This window comes from Dunckerocampus dactyliophorus, chromosome 2 (genome assembly GCF_027744805.1).
Source record: "Dunckerocampus dactyliophorus isolate RoL2022-P2 chromosome 2, RoL_Ddac_1.1, whole genome shotgun sequence".
In the NCBI taxonomy this organism is placed as follows: Eukaryota; Metazoa; Chordata; class Actinopteri; order Syngnathiformes; family Syngnathidae; genus Dunckerocampus; species Dunckerocampus dactyliophorus.
This window is the reverse complement of record NC_072820.1, coordinates 42776251-42801177: the sequence shown is the minus strand read 5'-3', so window position 1 is coordinate 42801177 and position 24927 is coordinate 42776251. Positions and strand designations below refer to the sequence as shown.

General features: G+C 38.6%; 1 protein-coding gene across 2 annotated transcripts in view; it reads left to right on the top strand.

Moving 5' to 3' along the window:
* Positions 1–3397: 3397 nt before the first annotated feature.
* Positions 3398–24927, top strand: part of itgb4 (integrin, beta 4) — a 33366-nt gene continuing 11836 nt past the window's right edge. The window contains exons 1-27 of one of the 2 annotated variants that reach the window (XM_054767265.1): positions 3398–3939; positions 6996–7084; positions 11145–11227; positions 13065–13166; positions 13270–13474; positions 13541–13637; positions 13739–13910; positions 15784–16047; positions 16136–16225; positions 16325–16447; positions 17666–17833; positions 17919–17995; positions 18092–18300; positions 20420–20523; positions 20608–20703; positions 20798–20930; positions 21022–21147; positions 21735–21853; positions 22990–23023; positions 23097–23291; positions 23360–23463; positions 23539–23597; positions 23678–23701; positions 23860–24008; positions 24094–24273; positions 24400–24548; positions 24685–24892. In XM_054767265.1, the coding sequence (XP_054623240.1) occupies positions 7009–7084; positions 11145–11227; positions 13065–13166; positions 13270–13474; positions 13541–13637; positions 13739–13910; positions 15784–16047; positions 16136–16225; positions 16325–16447; positions 17666–17833; positions 17919–17995; positions 18092–18300; positions 20420–20523; positions 20608–20703; positions 20798–20930; positions 21022–21147; positions 21735–21853; positions 22990–23023; positions 23097–23291; positions 23360–23463; positions 23539–23597; positions 23678–23701; positions 23860–24008; positions 24094–24273; positions 24400–24548; positions 24685–24892 (3346 nt within the window). In that variant the 5' untranslated portion in view covers positions 3398–3939; positions 6996–7008. The remainder of the gene's footprint in view (positions 3940–6995; positions 7085–11144; positions 11228–13064; positions 13167–13269; positions 13475–13540; positions 13638–13738; positions 13911–15783; positions 16048–16135; positions 16226–16324; positions 16448–17665; positions 17834–17918; positions 17996–18091; positions 18301–20419; positions 20524–20607; positions 20704–20797; positions 20931–21021; positions 21148–21734; positions 21854–22989; positions 23024–23096; positions 23292–23359; positions 23464–23538; positions 23598–23677; positions 23702–23859; positions 24009–24093; positions 24274–24399; positions 24549–24684; positions 24893–24927) is intronic. The other variant, XM_054767264.1, reaches the window with a different exon arrangement.

Genomic DNA, 24927 nt, shown 5'->3' with positions numbered 1-24927 from the left:
TGTTTCCACATATTAGCAAGCTAACAGGCTGCTAACAAGGACGTTTTGTGATTAAAAAAACAATAAAAAAAGACATTAAGAACACAGTGGGACTCACGCAGTGTATTAATAACACACGACTCACGTCATATTGTAAACTAACCGGAAAATGTATGCAAACCGAGGCAAATTTTTGGCATACATTTGTTACCTAAACCATCAAACATGCTAACTGGGACCTACGCTAACCGAGGTTCCGCTGTATATTATTATCATTAATAGCTAAAAGATACCACACAAGTCTAAAAATCTATTAGTCTAACACTCGACTCTTAAATAGTATCACTTGTTATTGCGAGCCATAAGGGGTTGCATTCAAAGACATCATGTAATTTAAGGTAAATGTACTTGTTTTCAGTGTCCAGCATCCTTAAATGTAGCAAATTAGTTACGGAATGAGTGATAAGAATATCCACTTCGTGTTTGTTTGTTTTTTTTTTTTATCTTCCCTTTTATTTACCCACGCGCATTATGATGCCGAGAGTCCCTGAATGCATCTTGCGCTCTTGTAATCAGAATGGGGAAGTGTCGTTCCCAGGTTGAAAGGACTAGAACAGTGGTGTCCAAAGTGCGGCCCGCGCCTGTGATTTTATCGGCCCGCAGCACAGTCTAAAAATGTCATTTTAACAAGTAAACTACACAAAAAAAAGCAGCAAAAATGGGAAAGTCAAAGTATTAATTTAAGAGAAAACTTGTAATCTAGCAAAGGAAAAAGCCATTTCACAAGAATAAAGTCATAGTATGAGCATGTCAAGAAATGTCATTTTAGTTGAAATATTAAAGAAAAAAACAATTTTTTTTGTTTGTTTTAAATAAAAAACAATGAATAGAGTTGTAATTTTTGGAAACTTAACTTGGGGGAAAATTCATAACATGGGAATAAAGTCAAAATATTAGGAGAAGAAAGTTGAGATATTTGGAGGGAAAAAAAAACAAATCAACAGCAGAGATGGAAACCAGCAGAAATTTTACCAGAGTAAAGTCAAAATTTTAAGAGAAAAAAATTGTTTCCTAATGAGAAAAAAGTTGCAGTTTTATGAGAAAAAACTTGTAAAATGAGGAAAAATATCATTTTAGTAACAATGTTGAAATAAAGAAAAAATACATTATTGTTTAAAAAGATATAGAGTTATAATTACGAGAAGAAAATTTACAAGAGGAAATCTGAAATGAAACACAATATTTAAAAAATCAGCAGAAATGGAAAAAAAACAGCTGTAATTTAATAGGAATAAAGTCAAAATATTAGTCATAATAAAAAAAAAAATATCCTTTTTCGTAACAATGTTGAAATAAAGAAAAATATCTTTTTTTAAAGATGTAAAGTTATAATTACGAGAAGAACATTTACAAGAGGAAAGCTGAACTGAAATAGTTGGAAAATGTAAAAAAAAAAAAAAAACCCAGCAGAAATGGGTAAAAAAACCAACTGTAATTTTATGGGAATAAAGTCAAAATATTAAGAAAAAAAAGTCATAATCGAATGAAGCACAAAAGTCGCAATTTTACAAGAATAAACTCGTGCTACTATGGAAAAAACGTAGATGGAAGCTGAAATTTAATAGTTGGGGAATTAAAAAAAACAGAAATTTAAAAAAACAGATGTAATTTTACAGGAATAAAGTCAAAATATTAAGAAAAAAAGTCAGAAACGAATCATTATTATGGGAAAAAAAATCATTTTTAGTAGCTTTTCACCTGTATTAAAAAGGCTGAAATGCTTCTTAGCATATCTCTGTGTTGGTTTACAAAATATCAAAGTGGCCCTTGCGTCCTCATTTTTCAGAATGTGGCCCTCAGTGGAAAAAGTTTGGACGCCCCTGGACTAGAGTGTGAGTGAGTTGGAGATACTTACAGTATGTGGTGTTGGAATTGGACTGCTGGCGATGTGTTCAGGTCAGAATGAGGTCATAAAAGAGCGTCTGACCGTGTGGGGACGCTCCACTGAGCTTCTGTCTGGTGCACATGCGTTAATTACACACTAAAAATGTATCTAATTAATCAAATAAATTAGTTACCGCTGTTCATGTGTTATTTTTGACAGCCCTGGTCTTAATGTGACCTGGAGTTAGTTTGAGGGGCTGCTGCCTATGTCGGTATCTGTTCAAAACAATACTGAAAATTAAGCGCTGGACAATATCGGTATGTCCGATTAATCCTGTCATGCTTGCTGAACTGATGTCTCTGGTTGTGTGCTGAACTCTTGCGCGACATCATGCGTGACGGCAGTTTAGACGCAAAAGTTTTGTGTGATTTCAAGAATCCATGTTTGCAGATGAACAGGAAGTCGGACATTTTGGTTTGGACCAGCCCTTTTGGGGCAGAAACCCGAGGTCGTATTTTGACCAATTCCTCCTCAAATTGTTTTCTGTTTCATTTGTCTGGATTGAATTTGATCAACTGAGCATGAGATTCTGTTCAGACACACAATGGGGGGAAAGAAAAAACAAACAGAGGAACAAATATGTGCATTTTGGCACTGTTGCATGGATGAAAAATGATGTGTTTGCTTCACAGAGAAAGTGTTGCAGCTCAAAATCTGTGGCCGTGTAAAGGCCCTGTCACACCTTGACGATTTAGCCAGCGTACGCCAACGTATGAAAAATTTGGCCAATACGCTGGCGTACGTCGAATAAGTTATGGGTAAGTTTTGTGTAAGTTAAGAGCACGCTGAAGCACGCCGGCATATGTCCTAGTACGTCCAAGTCGTCCAAAAATTTTGTGCATGCACAAAACTTTTCCACGTATGTCAACGTATGATTCATACGTCCCGCATACGCGGGCAATAAGTTATGCGATCGTTGACGCCCGTTCACACACGTTATTTGTAAGTTACGCACGAGTCGTAATACGTCAACATATCTTGAGACAAAACTTCTTGGCAGCGGTCTTCGAAATTTTCTTCGGCATGATGGTGATGTTGACACTGCGACGTCTACTGTAGTGAGGTTATGATTTGCGTCATCAAGTGGCAGCCTTTTTATAGGCTACGGCACGTCATCGTCGGCCATGCGCTGCCGCGCGGTTTGCATAAGTTAGATTGGCGTTGGGCATAAGTTGTGAACGCCGGCAACACGCTACGCATTCGTTGGTATAAGTTGTCTATAAGTTATAGAAATGTTCTATATAAGTTACTAATACGTCATGTATACGTCGACCTCGTTATGAATACGCTATGTATACACCCAAAATTGATGTCCACATTTTAACGTATGCCATCAAAATGATCACGTCGGGCATGCGCTGGCTAAATCGTCAAGGTGTGACAGGGCCTTAAGGTGTTTCACCAAAGGTAAATGACCATCAGGGTGCGTGAACGCAACAATCACAGTGTTTCCTGTGGCCAGCAGGCAGTATTCTGCTCTGTGTGCCACACCCAAGCGTTTGGGATGAGGCCATCAAAGGAGGGGCCTGGCTGGCGCCCCCACGCTCAAGCCCACACAGGTAACGGCTGTTGGAATGTGACAGAGGTGTGGAGCTTTTACCTCCTAGAAGGGTGTGGTAGAGATAGAGGTCCAGGAAGGGAGGAAACCTCTCACCTGGTTGGAGTGTGTGTTTGTAAGGGTGTGTGGGCTCAAGTCACATTCAGTCAGTGGCTCTCAGTCTCTCTGCTTGTTGTTCCTCTATATCACACACTTGCTTCTCTCAGTTTATGGGCATTTCAGTCAATATTTGACCGGGACAGACTGTGCAAGACCGAAGACGCAAAACAACGCAAGAGAAACATTGTTTTTTGGTGGTTGTTTTTTTTTTACACCAGGATTTGTGGAGGACTTCAGATAAAAAAAAAAAAAACATCTTCACCAAACTCCAAGGTCACACATGCCTAAAAGGATTTAGGTCATTTTTCTTAATTATTGTTGGACTTCAGAACTTGGACTGGTGAGGGAGCAGGAACAGGTTGGTTTGCTTTGAGATCTTTTATATAAATGTATGTGAACACTGGGCAAGGTGACTGGTGGTTAAGTGTTTGTTGTGTAACTAATGTAGTAATCACTGATATGCTGGGGAAATATGAGCCTTTTACCTTTTTGAACACTGAATATTTCTGAGCATTTCTCATCAAGAGATCATACAAAGAGAGATTAAGTTGCTTTACTGTCAGAAACAGGAGTACAGGAGGAGTCAATGTGTTTCCCTCAAGGTACAATCTGTAGCTAATTTTCCCCGTAGAGCTAAGGTACTTTTTCCAGAGCAAGAGTAGTTGTAAAAGTAGTACCCTCGGAGAGTATGCTTGAAAAAGTACAACGGTTAGTATATTCTGTTAAACACAGGAGAAAAAGGAAGCCGGATCATACTAAACAGAGATGCAAGGATTGTTTATATTGTAAACCCCAAAGACCTGCATTGTCAACGTGCTTTGGGTTTTGACCAGAGGCCATGCAGCAGCCGCTTCTGGCTGGATGTTTTCGTTTCAGGTGTTGTCGAGTTATTTGGCTGGCTGTCAAAACAGCAAAACTCGGGGTCAGACCCTTCCCTGTGCGCTGCGATAACCTCGTGGGCTTGTTTAAATGCAGCATAGAATTGATTAAAAGGCTTCTTATTTCAACTGTATCTCACAAATGCTTGCTTTTTCAGCACATCTCTGTGATTGATGGGAATGTTTTGTAGGAATGGAGATGGTCTGTCTGCCCAGACCTATCTTGGTCACTGATTTATGGAACACACACACCTGTAGCGATAGTGAGTTCATATTCACAAGGCGGTGTTAAGGTGTCTTTCCCATGTGTTTTTCAACTTCAACAAGTCGTTCTTTCACCCCCAGGAGAAATTCTTTCTCTGTATTGTGAATCATCAGCGGACAAAATAGCCTCCATTTTATTTGATTATTGTGTTTTGTCGTTTATGGCACAGTGAGTGTGTGATCTGCCCACGTACTGTGGAAGACTGTGGAGACATTTCAGGCCACACTGCACCCTTTGTTCACTCTCACTTCTTCGAGCATGATTGCAGCATGTATTTAATCAGTGTTTACAATGTTACGACCTGGCAAAGCATGATGGGATATTTCCACACACCCACCACGTGTTTGTCTTCCTGTGCTCAGCTGCTTTGATCACACCAACAGAAAACTGCATGAAACATGTCATTACTGATATGCCTGCATGACAGGATGACAAGCAAAACCCTGGAGCATGGTTGTCCAAAGTGCGGCTCGGGGGATATTTGTAGTCCGCAGCTCGTTTTTTAATGGCCCGCGACATATTCTCCAAATGAAGGATAAAAAGTCATTACAGGATACTATTTAATAAACAATATGAATAACTGTTTTATTCTGATTTGCATCCTGACCTAGAGATGTGACATTATGATTAGGAACATTTCATATAATGACTTGTGTGACCAAAATCATTGATATTATGTCAATAGGATCGTGATACTGTTCAAGATTGATGAACATTTTTAGATGCAAAAATGATAAAAAAATAAAATAAAATAAAAATCACGGTGTTTAATAAACAGGTAAAGGTGTGTGTATATATGTGTGTGTGTATATGTATGTGTATATATATATAAATATATATATGTGTATATATGTGTGTTTGTGTGTGTGTGTGTGTGTGTGTGTGTGTGTGTGTGTGTGTGTGTGTGTATATACAGTGTATATATATTGTATATGTGTGTCTGTATATGTATATATATGTGTGTGTACTGTATGTGTGTATATATATATATATACTGTATATGTGTGTGTGTGTGTGTATATGTATATGTACAGTATGTATGTATATATATATATACTGTATATAGAAAATGCATAATATAAGTAAATATAAATACAAATATGGATAAAATAACTTAAATTGAAAATACAGAAATAATGAGCGCAATTACTAAAAATGCTTTGTGCACATAAAATAATTATCAGGTTAAGGTGCCCCCTTTTGAGATTAGAATAAAAATGTGTTAGATGCAAATACAAATTGTTGTATGAAGTTTATAGTTTTTCTGGGTTTTAAAAATTGATTTTACATTCTGTTTGTCTCAATTACTATAAAGCTATCATAAAAGTTATATACTGTTCATATCTTTGTAAGGGGGTAAACTTGCTAAATCAGTAGGGGATCAAATACTTCAACTTCCAACTTTATATACGTGTTCTTTAAATCTCAAGCACCCCCTGGAGTGCCTTCAAGTAGGCTACCACCAGGGGTACCAAGTACTCCCGTTGGAGAACCAGTGTCTGAGAGGGATGAGGATACAAGTCGGTGAACTATTCTGTAAAAAGCAGTTACTTCCCCAAACTATTGATGGTACTTTTGTTGTTTCCCTGTGTTATGTTGTGTGCAGTTGGAAATCTCCAATGCTGGCCACCAAAATTCTGCCTGGGCTTGCTACTATTAGAATGAAAATATAATAAAATGATATACGTTTATAGACATATTACATACTAATGACAGCCTGCGGAATTGTCAGTCAGCATATCTTGTATTTACTTTCACTTGACCTTGACTCAAGAGAAGGTGCAGGTGGTTCAAATTATACCCCTCTCAGTTTTGCACTCTCCTTTTTACAGGACTTTTGAGCCTTGTTGTTCATGTACAGTCTCACGAATGGTGTAGCTCTTCTACTCCAGAACCAGTGTACACAAAAGGGTGAAAATCTGGCAAAGTTGCACCCCTACTACATCGGATCGACTAGAAATTTCAAGACTCACCACCATATTTGGTGCACACCTTTAGGGGACTGACAAGCACCTGTCTGTAAAATTTGAGCAATCTTGGTTGAAAAACATAGGAGCCATCCCAGCAAAACATCTTTGCAGGGGCACATTAACTGCTTAGTCTAAGGATTACAAAACTTTGAGATGATCTGTATTACATGTGTGTTGCCATGTGTTTCAAAGGATTATGAGCACAACCTGTAGGGGGCACCACAAACATTATTACCGCCATTTTTACCGTCATGTGAAAAAAATGACACCCCATTGTGTATGTATTTTTTGTGTGTTTCAGTTGCAGGAGGGAGATGGGGAGATGGACGTTACATCTCTCAGTGGGCCTTTGGCTTCTGCTCATCCTGTTGACCTGCTCTTGTACTGAAGGTACTTGGTTCCTAGCCACTGTTCCGCAGCACACTATGATATCCAATTTCACTCAGTTGGTCTGCACATTTGTACTTATTTTGTACAAATAATGTATCGTATCTATCAATGCCCACGACATGCAGTAGAGTGACAGGCACTCAATACTAGGAGGTACAGTACATAAGCCATTCAAACAACATTGTTGTGGTGGTGTGGTAAGATTTTGTAAAATATGTTCCTTGGCTCACTTAAAGTTGGGAAGCACTGATCTAATGTACAGTATATTTATTCATCCAGATATTTTTTTAAAATAATAATTTAGCTAACATTTTCATGGTGTAGCATATGTATCCCAATATTTGCTGTTTTGGCAATGCTATAGTAACCACGTAGAGTAAACCCCTGTTTAGTAAACCTCGACAGTGACAAATGAATTTCCGTGACGTAGGATTCCTTATTTAGAAATTGAATATTTTTGTAGTTAATAGAAAACCTGTTTATGGCCTTCTAAATACGATTTTTAACATTATTAGAGCCCTCTAGACAGGAACTAACACTTCTATAGTCACCTTTACGCTTATTATTAAGTATTACCCAATATAGTAGACATAATCAGGGTACATAAACCATTGAAGGAAGGGGCGCTTTTTCTAGAAAACATATAACATATATAAAATCTAACCGGTAAACTTTGAAATACTCTTAAATATTAATGATTAGTATTTCACATTCACATTTTAAAAGTTTGCAGGTAGTCAAAGTAGTTGATATCATTATTATATTCGACATGGCAATGAAGATAATCACACATAATTCCACAATAGTTGTGTACATAACCTGAGTACTGGTAATATGTCAGTCAAAATAGTACGTAAAAACGTAACGTGGAGACACAGTTCATGTATTACATCCAGTTAGCATTTGCTATCAAACATTACTGATATACAAGAATTTTAAATGATTATGCAAAAGACAATGCAGCCGAAGTCAAGGCAACATATTGAAAAGGTTTCAGCTATGGTCACATTTTTTATTTCAGAACAAAATAATAGTTTAAGAAGCGGATGTGTAGAAAACACTGATTTCTGTAATAGAGTTCATGACTCGAAGCAAAGCCATTAAACAATACATTTTTTTTCGACATAACTAGCCGCTACAAGTGAACAGAGATCTTTTTTTATAGATATAAGCATCTTACCGCTTAGTTTATCCGTAATCAGAATAATAAAAATAAAAGTTGCATCTCCGTTTGTAGCTTGAAACGCCGCAGGGGAGCAAGAGCGAATCAGAAGGGGAGCATAACGTCTGCTAACTGATGCGATATGACATCTACAAAGTGACGTTGACGCGATCGGCCCAAACTACCATGGCGATCTATCAATAGCTCGCAATCTACGTAATAGGCACCCCTGATTTAAGGCATACATAAGTCTTGCGCTCGTGTGTGTTGTTCCGGTGCTAGGGGAGCTGAGCGGGGGCCAGACAGGAAGTGTATCCCGTGTTAGTGATTAGTGTGCCTGTTGTGAGATCATTCAAACCTGCAATAAAAGCCTGTTGTGTGTCTCACTGAACATTACAGTGACACTACTGACACCTAGTGAATAGCGCACAATACTACATATCATTACTTTGAATGCGTCTTCTGAATGCGTCTTCTGAATACCTTGTATTTGTATTGTAGTTCATTTAGCCATTTTATGCTTGAAAATGCTTAATTTAACCAAAAAAACAATGTAATAGTTTCTTAAATATACTTTTTTCTTTTACTAATAATAGGCCCCATCCAACCACAAAACAGCATGACTTGTTAATTAATACATTTTTGAAAAACCATGAATCAATGAATCATGTTTTTTTTCCTCCCGCAGTCCAGAGAAATGCATGATTACTGGGGACTGTCCATAAACGGGAATGTGAGAGTGAATGTTTTTTAAGTTGTTAAGGGTTAAGGTCCAGGAGCAGGATTAGCAGTAGAAAATGAATGAATCCATGCAACAACAACATGCCCTTCTTGAAGCAACTTTCCCATTTATCGTTTATTGAGCTCCCCGTTGTTGCCGTTTGGCGGATTTTTTTAAGTGCAATTTTGCAGTTTTTCCGTTTAAACGCACATTGTGTTCTGCGTCCTTGTGGCGTACTAGAGCGCTCCATTGGTGTTCTGTTGCGTCTGTTATTGTATTTACTACTGCTACCAGTAGAGGGTGTTGTATACTCATGTTGAAGACGTGTGCAGCTCCACTTTCTCAGTGTGTTTACGTGCTTGTACGAGCATATTAGGAACCCACAGTAGACAGTAGCCGGCTAAATATCCAGCCACAACAGTCCTTATTTGCTATGGAATAACCCGCCCATTGGGTTCTGCGTTCTGATTGCCTGTAGACCATTGTCAATCAATCTCCTTCGTGCCGTGGCTAGCTAACTGCGTGAACTGCTTGCTAACCGCCAGTAAACAATGGAAGAAGAAGAAGAAGATAACAGGCTAAATGAATCTTTGGTCGAAGGAGTGGGACGAGGAAGAGGACGGCGGCAGGAGCAACAGAACACAGTGTATCCAGCTGGCTGGTTCCTCTTCATGTTTTCTGAACACGCCTAAAGGAGTACCTCAAGGTTCAGTCTTGGGACCAGTTTTATTTACTATTTATATCAATAACTTGTATAACAATTTATCAAATGCCTTGTATCACCTTCATGCCGATGACATTGTCATTTATCGCTGCTTCCTCACTTGCCCAGGCTTTAGAATTTTTACAGATGGCTTTTAATACAATTCAGCCTCGTTTACAATCTTTGAAAAAGTTTTTAAATGCAGAGAATACGAAACTCATGTTATTCTCTCATAAACTTGAAAGTACAGAGCCTGTCAAGACCATTACCACTCGAAATGGCAAACCTATAGAGATGGTCACTAATTACAGGTATCTTGGCTTTCTGCTTGACCAAGAGCTGTCCTTCCAGGTTCACATTGCCAGTCTGGTCCGCAAATTGAGGGTGAAACTTGGATTTTATAATAGGAATAAATCCTGTGATGTTTTGTACATGAGCGCCTCGTTAAAATGTCTTCGGGCATTGGATACTGTTTATCATTGTGCACTACGCTTTGTTACTAGTTGTGGTCGCCTCACTCACCACTGTGAGCTCTATGCCAAAGTAGAGTGGCTCTCCTTGAACTCGTGGAGGTATACTCATCGGATGATGTTGATTTACAAGTCTCTTCTTGGATTACTTCCACCCTACCTATGCTCTCTGCTGCAGAAATCAAGGAGCACATACACCTTACGGTCTTGATGTCACAATTCATCATCTAATTGTGCCCAGAACTGAGTTGGGGAAAAGAGCCTTATGCTGCCTTCACCATATGGAACACTATACTGTAGAAGCTGAACTAAAAATGTCAGAACTGCTCCCAGTCAAAGCTTTTTGTTCTATTTACACTCTAGGCAGCAAGAAACCTATGAGCAATGCTTGTGTTTTTAATTATGTGGCTGTAATTTATTTTCTTAAAGGTTCTTGATTTTTTATTTCTGTATCTATTATGTCATGTGCTGTTGACCTCTTGGCCAGGTCACCATTGTAAATGAAATCTTGATCGCAATGGGATTTATTTGGTCCAATAAAGGTTAAATAAAATAAAAAAACAAATATCTTTTAACAAGGATACAAAAACGCTACAGCCGAACGGCACCAGGACGAAGCAGGGTCACCCGTGAGTCACTTAAAATTTATTGTGTCCAACCTAGTAGATTGATTATTTAAATTCAAACAAAATTTGAACTTTGAGAGTGTTTAAAATGTGCGAAAATGTTCATGCCTGTCTGAGAAAAGTGTATAAAGTGTATGGTGATAGGTTTTACAGCCATGAAACATATATAATAATTGAAAACAAATAAAGTCAGCTACTTCGTGGATGTCACTAATTGCGGGCTATTTTGGGAGCCTATCCCCCGTGATAAACGAGGGAACACTGTACACACTAACAATTGTTTTGCTAATCATTATGTAGTAATACAGTACTTTCAAAATGTGATCAAGTGTATGTTTCGTGGGTTTCCTTCTCACTTTCATCTCTCTTCCCCCACAGCGAACTACTGCTTCGCTTCCAGGTCCAAAACCTGCTCAGAATGCCTGCAGGCGGGGAAAGGCTGTGCATACTGTCCTGATGAGGTCAGAGCATAAAACAGGAACATAAAAGAAATTCGTCTTGAGCCGACTCTTTGCTGTTTCTGAAAATGTTCCAATTTTTCCCCTGTTGTTCATCACTAGTCTGAGTCATGGTGATGGTAGCCGAACCTTTGCAGGCCCTTTTCCAATAAGTCGGAAAATCTACCATATTGGACTAGAAATTGTTTTAGGAAATAACAAAACATCTTATTATTATTGTCAAAGTCGTTTGGAATACAAAAATACGACTGGAATTATGTACTTTACATAGCAAGACATACAATTAAAGTAAAGCTAGTAAAAAAATTTTAGGGCTGTCAAATGATAAATTTTTAAAAATTAAATTAATCAAGTTTTCAAATTAATTAATGATGATTAAGCACCATTTGCAGTTATGTCTAAAATATGTCCAATTTGACTGTATTTTTATGACCAGAAAAATAAATAACAGGGCAGGATTGTTTATGTACGTATTACCAGCTCCAAATGAACTGAACATTTAAATCAAGCTAAAAGATGCCACACATGCCTGAAAAACTGCATTTACCTAACACTAGTCTCTTTAATAGTAGCAGAATATTTGAAACACAAGAGCCATGATGGGTTGCATTCAAAGACACTACGTGATTTAAGTTGAATTCGCATGTTTTGAGTGTACATGTATTTTCTGGGATTTCTGAGCAGGATGCAGCAATTGTACTTCGGCATTTACGTTAGTGAGTGATAAGAATATCCGCTTAGTGTTTTGTTTTGTCTTTCTGTTTATTTAGACCACACATACACGCATAGTAAAGACGTTATTATATTCGGAGTGTCCGTGAATGCCCCTCGCTGTAGCCTAATGTCAGTGAGGAAGTGTCGGGCTGGAGACATGTTTGTGAGTTGGAGATACATATATGGTGTTGGAATTGCACCGCTTTTGATGTGTTCAGGTCAGAATAAAGTTATAAATGAGCATTGCGACTATGTGTGACTATGTGAGAACGCTGTTGTCCCTCAGTCTGCCGTTATAACAGAGAGGTGTGGCTTGACATGATGCGCATGAGTTAATTATGCTAAAAAGTATAACGTCAATGAAATAAATCAGTTACTGCCATTAACACGCTATTTTCAACAGCCCCAGTATTTTTACATATTGTTATCGTCCATTGTTTTGTAACTTTTGTAGAAAAATTACTACTGGCACGTATTAAAGCATCAATAAGTAACAATTTAACCCTAAAACGATGCTGCACTAGATTGTAATAGTGGGGTTGTCGTCATAGTGACCGCAGATCATGTACTTTCCTGGGCTGTTGTATTAGAGGACCAGCCCGGACACTTATTTTGTCAAGCTGGCATGGGCATCAGCGCTAACATTACTGTTAAGAGTTGTGTGCGGTTCTCGTACAAACGTTGCCATGCACTACAACAGGGGTTTTGAAAGTGCGAGGTGGGAGAGAGGTTCAGGGTGCAGCAGCTTGAGAAAAATAAAGAAAAGCATCTTTTTCAAATGTGCTATCTAACTTTAGTTACATTAGAGCTTAATTTAAAAAAAATACTTTACACGGTCAGAGAGTAAAGAGAATTTGGCGTCAGCAGAAAATGGCACAAAAAACGTGCTCCGCAAATCAGGTTTTTTAGTTTACCGAGAGGAGGCTCACTGCGTCACACTTTGAAACCCCCTGCACTACAATAATAAGATAAGGGTTAATGTCGCAACTTTAGTTTAGTACGTCCAATAATGAGCTTCAACAGCTTCTGGCCATTGGTAATTAACAAATGCATACATGACAGCTATCAGGGTAGCCTGAAAGCAGTGGTTGATTGTTCCTTACTGGTGAGTCCTTCTTGTTTTTAGACCTTTAATGGCCCTCGCTGTGATATGTATGAAAATATTCTGGCTCATGGCTGCAGCGCAGCTGCTGTGATCACCGCCCAAAGCAGTATGTCGATTGAAAAAGTAAGTCCTCTCATCTGTCGTCAAAGCATTCCGTCGTTTGTTACACACAGAAATGGTAAAATAACATAACATTCTCCTTCCATTCTCCTTCATCCTTGCACAGAAAGAACAGATCAATGTCCGAATGCAACAGTCGCAGGTGTCCCCGCAGGAGATGACCATGTCTTTTCTGCCTGGAGAGGAGAAGATGGTGGACGTGGAGGTGTTCGCTCCAACCAAAGGCCCTCTGGATCTGTACATTCTTATGGACTTCTCCAATTCCATGGAAGACGATCTGGACAATTTGAAGAGGATGGGCCAGGAGCTGGGTGAGTGATCCCTTTGTTACGATGGCTGCCACTGTTCTACTGACACACGCTGTTTTTGTCTTAAAGCTACGCTGGCGGCAAAGCTGTCAGATGACTACACCATCGGATTTGGAAAGTTTGTGGACAAAGTGATTGAGCCCCAAACTGACATGAGACCCATTAAGTAAGAAAAAGATTGTGTTATGAACACCTGAAGGAACATTAGTGCATGAATCCATTGAAAAACATCTAGTCATGTTTGTCCCTCCTTGGTATTTCCTTCAGACTTGCTGAACCATGGCCCAACAGTGACCCTCCATTCTCTTTTCAAAATGTCATCAAGCTGACCAGCGACTTGGACTTCTTTACCAGTGAGCTTCAGAAGGAAAGGATCTCTGGCAACCTGGATGCTCCCGAAGGAGGCTTTGATGCCATCCTGCAGGCTGCAGTCTGTGGGGTAAGAATATGCATTAACCAGACTCAAAATCTCCCACTTCTGAATCTGAGAATTTACCGAGATAAAAGCATTTACATTACATTTATCATGTGACCATGCCGCCATATACACATGCTGGATCAAATTTGTGATGCATCCAAATAGAAAGTTTAGTTAAAATCACCTTTCAAGCTGTACGTTTGTTTTTAACGTAGAATAATGATGTAATCAATAAGTTGAGATTCAGTTCAATGGAAGCATCTTTGGAGGAACACCCGCACATTTTCAAAAATGCAATTACGTAACAAATGCTAATCATGTTCAGTTTAACAGCCATACATGTGACAGATGCATATTATTTTTTGTTTTTATTGAACAACAATTCAATTTAAAGGTGAATGGTTACAGTGAAAACCCATACAGATTCCTACATGCCTGAGCAAGAAAACACATATTTGATGGATATGTAATACTTAAAGGTGCTGTCTGTCATGATCAGGTACTGAAATGGCGGCGCTAGCGTTAATGCATTATCCATAGTAATACATTTATTTGTTCTCTTAAAGCATTATTGGTAACATATGCTAGCCGGTGGTAGCGTTCTCTTACTTTTTGGAGTGAAAAAAGTGTAATTTGGAGCCAAGGAGGGATAGCACCTTTTCATATACTCATTGTAGATTGATAACTATGTTGTTATTATTGTTACTATTTGTACAATGCCCTCAAAATTATTCCACCCTATTGTAAATTATATTTGCGAAATGTATAAATGCATTGCATCTGAGCAAAGCATTTAATTGGAGGACAATCGGCAGAGAAAATGGATGGATGGATGGATGGCACTGCAATGCTGCCTCTGTCCACCAGAGGGAGCCAGAGGAGACCAGAGCCCAGAGGGAGGCATTGCAGCACCCCAGCAGGCGGCAATTAATGTTTTCTGGGACACAATGCATTATGGGAAAACGTTAAAATAGTTTTTTTTCATTTTAAACTCAAATTGGTACTTGTTTGTATATTTCTTGGGTGTTCCTTTTGTGTGTTAAGTTGCTGTGTGATGAGTTTAGCGCTCTTTGTAAAATGACTCCGTGAGGCAGACGGTTATATTTAGTAATGACTTCCTGCGATTTCCAATGGGTTGACGAGCTCCTCGTGAGTGCACTGATAGCGTGTGATTGGCCCCTGCCAAAGAAAGAGCTACCATTTCCTCACTGAGCAGCACAGTATTGAAACGATTAGTAGTAGTTCTGAAGTTAAGGAGATGTCACAAGATTATAATTTTGCCATAAATTTAAAGCTTAAGGGAAAAGTAGCAGTTTATACACCTGAAATTACAGTAATTTACAATGGTTACAATGGGGGTTGAATAAGCTTAAGTATAACAGTATAAACATACAGTTTATACTTGTACTAGTATACATACACAGTTAACATTTTGTGAGGGAAAATTATTTAGCTTGTATATCTACAGCTTGTAGACAGTGTTTAGTGTGGATATCACATTTGTGTGGATATCATCATTTTCCAGTACAGTGCTGCCTTAACTCTCCTGGGCATGGAGTTCATTAGAACATCACAGGTTGCTTCTGGAATCCTCTTCCATTCCTCCATGATGACACCACGGAGCTGGTGGATGTTAGAGGCCTTGCGTTCCTCCACCTTCTTTTTGAGGATGCCCCACAAACACTCAATAAATGAAGGGGACAGTACATTTTTAATTATAAAAGCTGTACACTGACTTTTTTAAATTGGAAGTGTCAGTTTTTCAGTGTTGTTCCATGAAAATATGTAATAAAATATTAGCAGAAATGTGATGGTTTTACTCAATTTGGTGAGGTACTGTATTTGTAAATCTCAATGGTTCACCATTATTTATTAACAAATGTCTTGTCCTCAGGATAAGATTGGTTGGAGACAACAGAGCACACATCTGCTGGTTTTCTCCACTGAGTCCGCTTTCCACTACGAGGCTGACGGCGCCAACGTGCTGTCGGGCATCCTGCCACGCAACGATGAGCAGTGCCACCTGGATGAAAAAGGCAAATACACCGAGGATATCAAGCAAGATTACCCCTCCATACCCACATTGGTCCGTCTGCTCGGCAAAAATAACATCATTCCCGTATTCGCCGTCACCAACTATTCCTACTCATACTACAAGGTTGGTGGTTATGTTGGCTAACCTACTGTAAGTAACAAAGCGTTGTGTTACACAGACAATAATCTATTGTGTACACTTGCTTGTTAAGAAACTCCAAGAGTACTTCCCTATTGCTGAGGTGGGCCTGTTGCAAGAAGACTCATCCAACATCCTTCAAGTCATGGAGATTGCCTTTGATGTAAAAACTTTTATTTTTTTTAAGTTTTTCGGACATGAGAACTTGTGTCGGTCTGCTTTGGACAAAACAAGTCACTGGCGTCTGTGTGCACTCTTTCAGAATATCCGTTCCAAGATGAGCATTCGTGCAGAGGACAGACCCAAAGCCTTTGAAGCTGAGTTCTTGTCTACCGATGAAGCGGTAGCAAAATACGGAAACTTTGATTTCAAGCCTGGTGCTATTGTAAGTGGCTGAGCTAGCAACCAATCAACCATCACTGATATAATATAGATACAGTACATACAACAAGATGCAATATATATAGATGCAGCTCAATAAATTACAATACACACAGTGAAATATTTCAAGAAGGCATTTTGTAATTTCTTCTAACAGCTATTAAAAAACCCACATTCCGTATTTCGTCAAATTTAAAAAGTTGTCAAAAAGTTGAAGATTGTAAACTACTGGTTTGCACTCCGCAAATGAACTGCAAAACCTTCCTGAGGCTTTAATCGGTCTCGTTGTCTGAACTGACACTATGAAATCTTTTGTGCGCTATTCGAATTTCTTGAAATGCACCTGGATGATATACAGTATATAACAATCATCCATCCATTTTCTATACCGCTTCTCCTCTTTAGGGTTGCGGGATATATAACAACATGTATTCTATAATAAAATATGATATAGATATCAGGGGTGTCACGAGACGAGACAACACACGAGATTCGGTCTACAAGAATGAGACAAGATGAGATTTTAACATTACTTTTACGAAGTACAATGAAAAAATATTTTCAAATATGAATATATATTACAATCTACTCATTTAATTTCTACTACTTTACACTCGTTACACTGTGTGTGTATATGCTAGCGGCTCTGCCTCCACCCACCGAGACAAAGAGACTGTATGACTGACAAAAGGGCTCACTCTGATCATGCCGTTGTCCTATGGACCAACCGTGCCAAAGCGCTGAACCCAATGCACAGAGTAAACTCTCTTACTGCCTGTTTGGAGGCGGGAGACGAGAAAAACAGACAAGCAATATATGGCAGTGTATTAAGGCCGTCAAAATTATCAGTTTTGGTTGGGTTGCAGAAGAATAAAAGCCTGTAAGCTGTTTGACTGATCAAGCAGGCACGCAATTCAATGGATTTTTGATTTGCGTTTTTTGTGTTAAATCCAAGCCTGTTGTATTCTTTATCATTAGTGTTCATATAGTACATGTCAGTAGTATAGAGTGTGTCAATGTTATGCCAATACATGATGTATTTTAGTCCCTTGGAGCGGAAAAAGTTGTGGAAACCCTAATTTAGAGCACAGTTCATTATTGATAAAGGCAACCACAACCAAGGGCCACCTGGTATTTAGAGACCTCATACAGACACAGTTGGGGAGTTTGGGCAAGACCCTTTAAAGGTCCACACTACATTTTGTTGATTTGTATTCTGCAGGGCAAATTCAAGATGCGACTCAAAGCCCAGAGACTGATCGACGAGTCTCCGGTCTGTCAGATGGATCTCGATGAAAAAGAAGGCACTATGAGAGTCAAACCTACAACCTTCAACACTGCCGTGAACGTTAAAGCCAGCGTTCTGTGCCCGATGTGTGACTGTGAGAAGGTAGACACACTTAACCCTTAAACGACACTCATATGGTTTAGAACGTGAGGCTTTAATCCCAATATATTGTGTCTTTGTCCTCTAGACTGCCATCCATAACGCACCCAGATGCCATGGCAACGGAGACCTTGTGTGTGGGAAGTGTCAGTGCTATGACGGCTGGTGAGTTTCACTTAAAGTACTTAAATTGTAACGATTTTTACTGGAATTGCAGTGCAGTTCATTTCCAAGTTCTCTTTGTTTTGTCCTTCATTTCAGGCTGAGTACATTCTGTAACTGTTCAGCAAGCGCTTCAGCTCTTGACACCAGCCAGTGTTTTGGCCCAGACTCGACGGAACCTTGTTCTGGACGTGGGGATTGCCTGGAGTGTGGAACCTGTGTGTGCTACAACCCTGATCAGTTTGAAGGACCCTACTGCCAGTATGACAGAACCCAGTGTCAGCGATTCGGTGGCTTTCTCTGCAATGGTACGACATCTTTGCCTCGAGTTCATCTATATCAGGGGTGTCCAAACTTTTTCCAGCGGGGGCCACATACTAAAAAATGAAAGTAGGCAAGGGCCACTTTGATATTTTGTAAACCAACAGATTGAGATATGCTAAGAAGCTATATGTAGCTCAAGAAAGAACTGCATTTCACCTTTGGAATATAGGTGAAATGCTACTAAAAATAATGTTTTTGTCTATAATAATACAGACAAAATATATATCTATAAGTTTATTCTTGTAAAATTAGGACTTTTGTTCTTCATTCGATTATGACTAATATTTTGACTTTATTCCCATAAAATTGCAACAGTTTTTTCAATTTCTGCTGATTTTTTTAAATTTTCAAACTGTTTCATTTCAGCTTTCCTCTTGTAAATTTTCTTCTCGTAATTATAACTCTATATCTTTCAAAACAATAAAGTATTTTTTCAACAATGTTAATAAAATGATATTTTTCCTCATTTTACAAGTTTATTCTCATAAAATTGCAACTTTTTTCTCATTAGAAAACTATTTTTTCTCTTAATATTTTGACTTTACTCTAGTAAAATTTCTGCTATTGATTTTTTTTTGTATAGTTTTCCAAATATTTCAACTTCTTTTTTTCCTCCTGATATTTTGACTTTATTCCCATGTTATAAATATTCCCCCTTCTTCCAAATATAACAACTTTATTCATTGTTTTTGAGTTTTAAAACAAATTCACCTTTTTTCTTTAATATTTCAACTTCATGCTACTAAAGACATTTTTCCTTATACTATTACTTTATTCTTGTGAAATTATGGCTTTTTTTCCTTTTGATTGATTTTCCCATTTTTGCTGTGTTTTTTTTTTGTTTTCTTGTTAAATTACATTTGTAGACCGTGCAGCAAGCTGATAAAATCCCAGCCAAGGGCCGCACTTTGGACACCCCTGATCTAAATCATGATGGTTATGATCTTGTGGATGTGTTGAAAATACACTGTAGTTGTTAGGTTTTTGTCTAATGACAGTGGTACCCGCTTGTGTTGCCAACCCCTCTAGTTGAACAACTCGTCAAGTCCTGGTCCACCGTCTTCTTATTAAGGTCAATTAGAGACTCAAAGGGGTAATTTCTATGAAAAATCAATCAGTTTATGTTGACATATGTTGCAGTAGTGTTGCAGCGTGAAATGAAAACCTCGCTACATCGCGGTTCGCGGTTCATTGCTCCCTCACCAAAAATAATTAATTAATAAATTATCACAGTTTTTGTTTTTATTATTAGTCAAAACATATGCATATAGAAGCAAATTGTATGTATTCCTTGTACAAATTAATTAATAATTTCAATCATAAAAATGGCTACATGATCAAACATAGAAATATAAGGCATATAGAAGATGTTATGTTATGTAGCGTAATATCTGTGACGTTGTGTGTGCCTTTAAGAGGCAGGCAGGGCCTGAAAAGTGACATGTGTGACGTTTCTAGCAGCTGTAGAGTTGCTGAGTGTTTTCATGGTTAGCAGTGTGGAGAGTGCCAATGACTGGCGTGAGTTGTGGCTGACAGCAGCTCCTGCAGTAGTATTCTACTACACTGGCCACTAGGTGTCAGAAACGTTAATTTGATGAGACACTAGCCACCAAGTATGCTGTCAATGCTAACGTGTGAGTGTATGTAATGTCTTATTTATGCTACTTGGAGGAACTTGGAATGATAAACGAGGGACAACTTTACTGTGTAGTTTCACAGCATTAAAATGTTCACACAGTGACTTCCTGTTCAGTGCAAAGTAAGCTTCAAAATAAAAGCGTGGTAATATTAACCTGGATTCTACACCCATTTAATTTTTGTTTGATTGTTAGCCTTTGGGAACAAGATTTGCGCTTGTTTGCTTTATATATATATATATATATATATATATATATATATATATATATATATATATATACACACATATACCTATACATATAGTGGCTATAGGACAACGGCTTATGATGCTTTTGTCGACGTCCGTCAGCGAGGTGTCAAGATAAGCGGGTTCCACTGTAACAAGTATGCAAGGACATTTTCCGACAACCATACAGCCCACACGCCACAGTTTAAATGATTTTATTCCCTCTCTAATATAATCAGACCGTGGATCCTGCATTATGGGCCGCTGTGTATGTTCTGATGGTTGGGAGGGAAATGCCTGTGAATGTCCCAAGAGCAACCAGACTTGTCTGGACAGTAAGGGGGTCAGTATTGCAAATGTTTTTTTTTAAATGTCTTTGATTTCATTCGTCATTTCACCTTCTATGATACCTTGTCACTGATTTCAGGGAGTGTGTAATGGACGCGGTAATTGTGTATGTGGCCGCTGTAAATGTCCAGCATCGGGTCTTGAACTGACTGCGACGTGTGAGCCAAACTTCCAGGTGCACGCTTAATGCACGCTTGCAGTGTTTAATGCTAGTTTTTTTTCAAACATAACCCTATTTGTGTGTGTGTGTGTTTGTGTGTTGTACCCAGGCCCAGCTCGGTGTGTGCGAGGGTACGCGGAGTTGTGTTCAGTGCCAAGCTTGGAAGACAGGAGAGAAGAAGGACAAAGAGGAGTGTGACAAGTGTCCTTTCAGAGTCGTCATGGTGGATGAACTGAAAGAAGGTGCTGGAAATGATAATAAACTCATACTTCTTAAGATGATTTTGCCATTATATCAGTGGTTGTAAACGCCACGATATGTTTGCGTTTTCAGAGGAAAAGGTGCTTGAAAAGTGTAGTTTCCGTGACGAGGACGACGACTGCACGTACCACTACACTGTGGAACATGCCAAAGCTTCGACGGCTAAAGACTTGGAGGTCCAGGTTCTCAAGAAGAAAGGTGATCTCAGGGTTCCTTGTGCTCTCACAACAGCAACCTAAATTTGTTTTTTTATTTTTTGAAGCTTTTCTTCTTCTGAAATGTAAACTTGTTATATACAGTGAAGGGAAATAATAACTTCCTGCATACGACTGAATGTATCAGTGGGATTTATTTTGTTCTAAATTAAGGAAAATGAAGAAATATTTACAAAAATGTAAAAAAAAAAAAACAAAAAAAACTCTCAATCAACTTCTAAATCTACAGTACAACTACTCACAAATTAATGAGTAAATTTTGCATTACCTTGCTCAGTGACAATAAGAAGAAACAGTCATGAAGACAATATGTTTGCACTGACAACACTTGGAGCATAACATTTTGTGCATGAGATGTTCAGCTTCTTTTTTACGTTTATTGAAAGTGTATTATTTTAAAAAACTGGAGCTGCTAGAAAGTATTTATAGTCTTATTCTTCTTACTTTGATAGAATATACTTCCTTTTTTTTGCATTAGGCAGTGATAACGATAATACAACTTTCGACAATTAATCATATTTTTAAGCCACAGCATGTGTGTAATTGTTGCTTTTTGGGACGTGTCTTTAGATTGTCCTCCTGCCAGCCTCCTCTGGCTCCTCCCTCTCATCCTGTTCCTCCTGTTACTGCTGGCACTTTTGCTGCTCTGCTGCTGGAAATATTGTGCCTGCTGCAAAACTTGCTGCCAGGTATGGACAAGCATGTAGGCTGTATGCACAACAGTCTTTGAAATCAGTCATTGATCAATCAATTACAGGTTTGATTAGATTCCTTGGTTTCTCCTCAATTTTTAACCCATTGGTGTCCAAACTTTTTCCGCCTTGGGCCACATTCTGAAAAATGAAAGAAGGCAAGAGTTTTTTAATTAAATATTTTGACATTCTTCTCAAATAATCTTTGCAAATTTTCTTTTCGGAATATTTTGATTTTATTCCCATAATATTATAACTTTTTCCACAACCTAATTTTCCAGAAAGTACAATTTTATTTTATTTTTTTTTCTCATAATATTACGACTTTAAAACAATATTTAATGGTTCATCTCTGTGCTATTAAAATTACATTATTTTTCCTCATAATATTACGAGTTTATTCTCTTAAAATTGCACATTTTTCTTGTTAAAACATTACTTTTTTTAATTAATGTTTTGACTTTATTCTTATGAATGACAGCTGTTTTTTCTATTTCTGCTGTTGTTTTTTTTCTTTTTGTAAGTTTTCTTCTTAATGACTTTATTCCCATAATGTTTTGTCTTTATTCCCATAATATTATAACTTTCCCCCAACCTAATTTTCCTAAAATTACAACTTTATTTTGTTTTGTTTGTTTCTCATAATGTTACGACTTTAAAAATTTAATTAAAAATGTTTTTTCTTTAATATTTCAGCTTTATGCTACCAAAATTATATTTTTCCTCATAATATTACTACATTATTGTCCTAAAATTACACCTTTTTCTCATTAAATTTTTTTCTTAATATTTTGACTTTATTGTTGTAAAATGCCTCTTCAATTGTTAGTGTTGTTTTTTTTTTTTTTTAAGTTTTCTTGATAAAACTATATTTTTTAGAATGTGCCGCGGGCCAATGAAAAAACTGCCACGGGCCACAAATGGCCCCTGGGCCACATTTTGGACACGCTTGCTTTAAACCATCATCAGACAAGTTTGCCTTATATGGTAGAAGATGAATAAATTACCTGATACAGGTTTTTTTCATATATTTATTTAGTTGTTACACAGAGATTGCCCTTGAATAGCTGAATGCCACTAAAAATTGTGTTTCTAAGTGACACTACAAATAATTTCATTTTGTCTCTCCAAAGAGCTGTCTCGCTCTGCTGCCTTGCTGTAGGAAAGGTAAGCATCGAAGGAATTACATTTCCCCAATTGAGTCAGTTTGGTTATTGGTACATTTTGGTGTTCTCCCCAGGTCGTATGGTTGGATTCAAGGAGGATGAGTATCTTCTCCGCCACTCTCTGCTCACCTCAGACCACCTGGACACGCCGATGGTGCGGACAGGCCCTCTCAAAGGCACCGATGTGGTTCGCTGGAAGGTTACGGATAATGTGCACCGAAGTCCTAACCACCCTCAGGCTCTCATAAAGCCCAACCCTAAAGAAATGAGTGAGTGTATTTTTGTTTTTTAAAGCAAATCCTAATTCTAATTCTAATTACGTCTGTCTCCATTATAGTTCAGTATCCGATCTCCCTGCGGCTTAACAGGCGGTTTTCGGAGAACTTGTCTCGTCCTGAGTCCAGAGATGCTGAACAACTTTCGAAAGAAGTAGCAGACAATGTGAGTGGCATCTGTTCCATCAGTGCGTATTGTCGTTTACTTTCTCACGGCGGTCTATATTTGGTTTCCATCCAGCTTAATGAGGTCTACAAGCAAATTCCTGGGGCCCAGAAAATGCAGAAGACCTCATTTAGGTAAGAGTCGTTGCGAAAAAAACATGCACATTCATGAAGCAGTCTGTCTACAACCAACCTCATGTATATTTTTGTTACAGAACACAGAGAAATGCTGGGAAAAGGTAACATTCATTTGACTACAGTACCAATCAAAAGTTTGATGACACCTTCTCGTTCAGTAGCATGAGAAAATGCATTCATTTTTTTGATTGGTATACTGTATATGTGATTGTACATATGTTTCACTAACTCGAACTCGTGACCCTGTGGTCACCAACAGACAGGACTACACCATCATGGACACCGTCCTGTCTGCTCCACGCAGCAGCTACCCTGATATTGTCAAGCTGACTGAAAGAAATGTCCAGTCAGGACGCTTCCACGAACTGAAAGTGTTACCCGGCTACTACACTGTCGCCACAGACAGAGGTTTGTGGAAGTTTGTGTTTAAATTTGCATATTATACAGTGTTTATAGGCACATTATGATTTGTTTGTGGTTACTTTTTCTGTAGAGGCTGCAGGAGCTATCGAGTTCCAAGAAGGCGTGGAGTCAGTGGATGTTCACGTGCCACTCTTTGTCAAGGATGAGGACGATGACAAGAAGCAGCTGCTGGTGGAGGCGATGGACGTACCACTGGGCATTGCCGGAATTGGGAAACGTTTGGTGAACATCACCATCATCAAGGAGCATGGTGAGGAAGAAGCTGAAAATAAGACAAGTGACACATCAGAACAAGTGTCCATTGAAATGATGGAAAACGTGTTGTTATATAAACTATTGATTGCACTAATTGACTTCTCTGATTTTCTCTCCCAAGCCACCAGCGTGTTCTCTTTCCTCCAGCCGGCCTACACCTACAGCAGACAGGACGGGGTGGCCAACATTCCCATTAGTAGGGAGATCATAGAGGACGGACGCACGCAAGTCTCCTACCGTACTCGAGATCTCACAGCTAAGGATAAAAAGGTGGCTCCTGTTTACCAATTCGGTATCCTAATTTAGGCTTTGTCCGTCCTATTGAGGCTTTCTATGTTTTCAGATTTTCTAACCGTGCATGCAGCTACCACTTGATGAATATGTAAAAGTCCTGTATGTATTTCAGGACTACGTGACTGTGGATGGTGACCTCACTTATGGTCCTGGTGAGACCCAGAAGACAGTTCCAGTTCGTCTGCTGGAGCTGGGCGAGAAAGATGCACTCTTGGATGATAAACAGGTCAAACAGTTTGTCATGGACCTCAGCAACCCACGTCAGGGGGCCAAGCTTGGACGCTACCCTAGAACTACTGTCACAATCGCCGACATACCAGGTAAGAAAATGAAGGGGTTCTTCAACTACATTTTA